At 40.3% G+C, this 6,000-nt stretch overlaps 1 protein-coding gene across 1 annotated transcript in view; it reads left to right on the forward strand.

Moving 5' to 3' along the window:
- The window catches only part of BMS1 (BMS1 ribosome biogenesis factor), a 38,362-nt gene extending 34,335 nt beyond the window's left edge, over window positions 1–4,027 (forward strand). The window contains exons 21-23 of the mRNA XM_047760600.1: window positions 98–273; window positions 2,819–2,980; window positions 3,502–4,027. Coding sequence (XP_047616556.1) covers window positions 98–273; window positions 2,819–2,980; window positions 3,502–3,732 — 569 coding nt within the window. The 3' untranslated portion in view covers window positions 3,733–4,027. The remainder of the gene's footprint in view (window positions 1–97; window positions 274–2,818; window positions 2,981–3,501) is intronic.
- The last annotated feature ends 1,973 nt before the right edge of the window (window positions 4,028–6,000 follow it).

Consider the following 6,000-nt stretch of genomic DNA (forward strand, 5'->3'; position numbering starts at 1 on the left):
TTCAACCCCTAGCCTGAGAACTTCCATATGCTGCAGATGTGGTCTTAAAAGGGGTGGGAGGGAAGAAAGTGTTAATGTAAATTTCTTCTCTTTCCAGATATTGTCTTCATGAGAACTTGGTATCCTGTCTCCGTTCCAGCCTTCTATAACCCTGTAACATCTTTGTTGAAACCAGTTGGTGAGAAAGACACCTGGTCAGGAATGCGGACAACTGGTCAACTCCGGCTTGTCCATGGCATCAAACTAAAACCCAACAAAGATTCTCTGTATAAGGTATAGTCACACATGTGCTCTATAAATAGTGTCATCCAGAAGATTTGCTGTAATATTCTCATGGTTTGAATTTTCAAGTAGAAAGTCTAACATTAAATTTGAATAAACATGTCGTATATTCATAGACTATTTTGGAAGGAACACAGGACAAGTGGTGGTCTTCACCTCGGACTATTTTTTTGTACCATATACACGTATTACTTTTAAAAACATTAATGTGCTAATTCTTATTGAAACAATGTGGAAGTATGTGTTTTCTTGAAAGTTTTAATAAGCTTTTTATTGAAATGTTAACATACAGAAATTCACACACAAATCAAAAGTATATACAACTCAATGAATTTTAGTACATAAAAGTTGCCATCACCTGGATCAAGCAAGAGAATTACTAGCACAAAAGAAGCCCTCTTGTGATCTCTCCCAGTCAGTCACTCACTATCCCACCTCCATTTCAAACCAGCCATCATCTTAGTTCCTGATGTGTAAATTCCTTCCACCTTTTTTTGAGTTTTATAAAATATATAGTATTTTGCCTGATTTCTTTCCTTCAGTATTATGAGATTCATTCATGTTCTAGTATATAGCAGACATTTATTTTTTGTTATTGTTGAGTAGAATTTCATTGTATGACAGTGTCAGTTTATCCATCAAGGGACAGTATTTCCAGGTTTAGGCTATCATGAGAGCTGCCCTGAACAGTTATATGCAACTTATTTGGCATACATGTGCACACACTTCTGTTATGTAGATCCTCGGGGGTGGGATTGCCAGGGTACATGTGTTCAACAGCAGTGTGTGATGGTTGTAGTATTCAGAGCTCATACCAGGTTAGGCTCCAACAGCTTATTAGTTTTCTAGCTGTTCCACATCGTTTCCAGTAGTTGGCCTCATCGGTGGGGGGTTTTTTTTTGGCTGCATCTGCAGCATGTACAAGTTCCTGGGCCAGGGATTGTATCCGCCCCATTGCAGTAACCAGAACCACAGCAGTGACACCACTGCTGTGGTCCTTAACCTGCTGAACCGCCAGGCACTCCTAGTATTTTTTTCTCCTTTTTTTCGGGCCCATCTGTGACATGTGGAGATTTCCTGGACCAGAGACCAACTCTGAGTGACCGAGTGACAGAGTTCCTCACCGCAGCTGCAGCAACACCAGATCCTTAACTCACTGTGCCACAGCAGGAACTCCTAGTATTTTTTAATTTTAAGTTCTCTGTTCCTGTCTTGAATATCATTTTCATTCAGATTTTGGCCTCTGAGAACTTCCATTATTTCATTCACAGCTTAACAATGCATTTGAAAAGATTTGTTAATGCAGAAGATTTAATTGTTTTGTAATAAGAGGGTAGTTCAGGGTTTCAGTCTGCCATTCTGCTAGAAATGGAAGTTTTCCATGAATTAGTTTTTCTGTAAAGTAGGTAATAAAATTTGGATCATATTGCCATGAATTTCTCTTAAAATATACTTTGGAGTACCCGTCATGGCTCAACTGTTAGTGAACCCAACTAGCATCCATGATGACATGGGTTCGATTCCTGGCCTCGCTCTGTGGGTTAAGGATCTGGCATTGCGTGAGCTGTGGTGTAGGCCAGTGGCTATAGCTCTGAGTTGACCTCTAGCCTGGGAACCTGCACATGCCGTAGGTACAGCCCTAAAAAGACAAAAACACCAAAATACACACACACACACACACACACACACACACACAGTGTATACTTCAGGACATAGTACCTATTGTCTAGTATGTGGTGCTTACTCTTTTTTCGAAAAAGAGATTTCTCTGAGTTCTTTCAAAAGTTTCTTAAACAGAGAATATTGAGTGGGTGATGTCTTTAACAATAAATTTAAGGGTATAGAAGAAATATTTATATAGTTGTCAACCTTGGAAAAGGTTTAGGGCAAAACTTTGAACTACTTCTGAGACAGTTAAAAATTTTGGTCATCTCAATTAAGCATAGAATTTGGTTAGCTTGAAAACTGAATGTAGAGGAGTTTTGCATTCATTTGTCATTTAAATCTTTTTCTCAGCTAGCCTTCTACTAAAAATAGAATGAAGTTAAACTTCTTAATGAGAATCAGGGATGGGGACACTTTGGTTGCTGCCTGGAGGAAGAACCATGTCCTTAAATCCAGAGAGGTTGATAGTCAAGATGAAAAGCTAGATTAGGCTAGAAAAAAAACATTTCAGTCCCCCAGCATAAGGCCTTCATTTTCCATTAGTAGAAATTTTGGATCTTTTCATCTGCTCTGTTGAGACCCCATTGTCCATACTACAGAAATGGGCACAGTTGATTTCTTGGAAGAATTGTAAATATGTATATTCTTTATATTCCTTTGTTTTGGCTGTGGCTATGCACGCCCATCAAGGCAATTTATATTTGATGAATGATTGAGTCCTCATTTCTGATGATGATCTATTGGAAACTCTGATGTTACTAATCTTGTGGAAAAATCAATCCATTGAGAAGATTTTATGTGAGTTTTAATGCACTAGATGATAATTTAGATATTTCACAGTCTTTGTTTTCTTTTTCTTTTTCTTTTCCAGCCAATTATAAGGCAAAAGAAACATTTTAATTCACTGCATATTCCAAAAGCTTTGCAGAAGGCCCTGCCATTTAAGAGCAAGCCCAAGACCCAAGCAAAGGCAGGCAAGACTCCAAAGGACAGACTGAGACCAGCCGTCATACGGGAGCCTCATGAAAGGAAGGTACTGTCAAAGGATGGCTTCCGGCACATTGCTTTTAGAAGTGAAAATAATGTTTTCAGTAATACACTTGGCATTTCTACTGCATTCTCATTTTTCATCAGGAAAAGATAAAGGCCAGACTTATTCAAGGCACTAGATCTGAAGTTAGAAGAAAGGCCAGAGTCCATTTCCCTTTTGTTTAGTCATGTTCTGCCTTATACGTTTTAATGGGGAATAATAGGCACACAGCTGGCAAATCACTCTTAGCTGTACATAGTACCCAGAGTAACAAAGATGGTTTTGTGGTCAAGGCCATTATTTAAGTATTTTGCCAAGTAAATATGCTCCTATTTATATTTCCATGCAAATTATAACTTCCTAGTTTGGGATAAATTTTCACTAGGTTGATATTCATTTGGATCATGAATTGGTCCTAGTTTTGATGCAGTCAGCTGTGGTGTTTAGGCCTCCTGAAATTTAGACGGAAAGCATGCTATAACTGTGAGAACATTCTGATGCTCACTGGGTTTTACCCTTGTCAGATCCTTGCTCTGCTGGATGCTCTGAGTACAGTGCATAGTCAGAAGATGAAGAAGGCCAAGGAGCAACGGCATCTACACAACAAAGAACACTTCAAAGTGAAGCAGAAGGAGGAAGAAGAGAAACTGAAGCGACAGAAGGATCTCAGGAAGAAACTCTTCCGAATTCAGGGTCAGAAGGAAAAAAGAAATCAGAAGTCCAGTCTGAAGGGGTCTGGGGAGCAGTCGATGTGAGCTCCAGACAGATAGAATGTCATTTGAGTCTGCAGTGATGAATGGTTTCATATATTGTAGTACTTGTAAATAACAGGACGGAACTGGAGCCCAAACATGACCTCTTTGTTGGCTGTAGAGCCCAGACTGTGCCTTTGAGGAGAGAAATGGAGACTGTTGATAGGACACCTGTTCCTCCTCAGCATCTAGGTTATGTCAAATAAAGCAATATAATTTATGGTTTTCTAGATTCCCTCACATTCCTCTCTGTTTAATTTTGTGCTACAAAAATATCATTAAAATATTTTCTTGTTAATTTTGGCATAGTAGTTTTCATTAGTGTTGATTGTTTGATAATTACTTACTCTACCACCTTCATGATGAGCCTTCCAGAAGGGGGAAAAATATTAACTTGAATCCTTGGCTTTAAGGTAAAATTTTAGAGAAATGTATATAGTTATTTTTGGGGTTTTGTCTATTATATGTTATGTTCTTTGATCATTGACCCTAATGGACATTTTATATCTTATTTCACATGTTTTGCCTGTTAGTATAATAGCTAGTTAACACTAGATACTGTTTTTATGCTTTAGACCAGGGAGGTGGTTAGGAATACTCTCTGAAGCTTGAATTGATAAAACTTCTGGGCCTTAAATACACTCCTGAAAGACATCAACACCTCCCTCGCAGTGGGTAGAATCATCTAGGAGAAGGGATCAAGATGAAACACAGCCAGGTCCAGCATTCTTTCCATTAGTTCAGTATCTTCATACACCTCACACAACATCACCTCATCCAACCCACATGCACAGACCAGCACCCAAGATAACCCGAATGATCCTGCTGACATGGTCACTTGACTGAAAGCTGAGCAGGTCCAGTGCACAGAAGCCAGTCACGTGACTGATGTGAACAAAGAGGGTAGCCTGTCTTTCCCTGTGTCTTAGAGCACATTAACAACTTTTGGAGGTCTCGATTCAGAACTCCTTCCACTCCATAGTTTCCTGGTACTTTTCAGTCCCCTGGGCTCTCCTTTTTTAGACAAGATGCTGCATTTTCCTTACCATTACGGGGTAGAAGAGTCAAGAGTAAGAAAACAATTGTTTAAAAAAACCCCAAATCCACCCGACTCGGATCATGCTCCATCTAGCAGAAAAGGGTATGCTTGTGGGCTGCAGGGGGCTGAGGCAGGAGAAAACGAACTAGAGAAGAGGGGAATTTCTTGCACCCTCTCTGGGTGTTAGGAGACACTTTACTTCTCAGTCAGAACCAAAGGTTTTCCTGGGTGCTCTCTGAACTTCCACCCGCCTCCAAGTTCAGGCTGCCTAGAGTAAGGATAACTGTGAGATACTGGGAAATGAAAATGGTGAAACTCATCACCAGCTCAGTGTTACTTTGAATCATGGTCTCCTGTTCCAAATCTCCTGCTGTTATTTGATTTTAAAGGCCTCAAGTAGGGAGTTCCCATTGTGGCTCAACAGATTAGGGACAACATTGTGTCTCTGAGGATACGGTTTTGATCCCTGACCTCACTCAGTGAGTTAAGGATCTAGCATTGCCACGTAGGTCACATATGTGGCTCAGATCCCAAGTTGCTGCGGCTGTGGTGTAGGCTGGCAGCTGCATGTCAAGTTATGGGGTTTTTGTTTTGTTTTGTTTTCAATGGAATAGGCTGCCCATGACTATTTGTAAAGAGTCAATGGAGAAGGCAAGATTGAAGAAACAGGCTGGGATGAGTTTAGGAATGAATAATTGATGTGGCAACCAGTAGCATTGGGGTTACAAGGGGTAGGATTTAGAAAAAAGGCAGGTGGTTACAGCAGAAGTGAATTAGAATTAGAAGTTAGGAGGGAGTTCCCGTTGTGGCTTAGCAGGTTATGAACGCAAGTAGTATCCATGAGGATGTGGGTTTGATACCTGGCCTTGCTCAGTGGGTTAAGGATTTGGCATTGCTGTAAGCTGTGGTGTAGGTTGCAGACGCAGCTTGGATCGTGCATTGCTATGGCTGTGGTGTAGGCTGGCAGCTGTAGCTCCAATTTGACCCCTAGCCTGGGAACTTCCATATGCCACAGGTGAGGCCCTACAGGGGGAAAAAAAAAAAAAAAAGTTTCATTTTGAAATAATTATAGATTCACAGGAAATTGCCAAAACATGTACAGGGAGGTTTCTTGTGCCATTTACCCAGCTTCCGCCAATGTGAACATCTGGCAGAACTGTAATAGAAAACCAAAATCAGGAAATTGACCTTAGTAAAACCCACATAACCCTATTCAGATTTCATGAGTTAGT

Source organism: Phacochoerus africanus, chromosome 15, assembly GCF_016906955.1.
Source record: "Phacochoerus africanus isolate WHEZ1 chromosome 15, ROS_Pafr_v1, whole genome shotgun sequence".
In the NCBI taxonomy this organism is placed as follows: domain Eukaryota; kingdom Metazoa; phylum Chordata; class Mammalia; order Artiodactyla; family Suidae; genus Phacochoerus; species Phacochoerus africanus.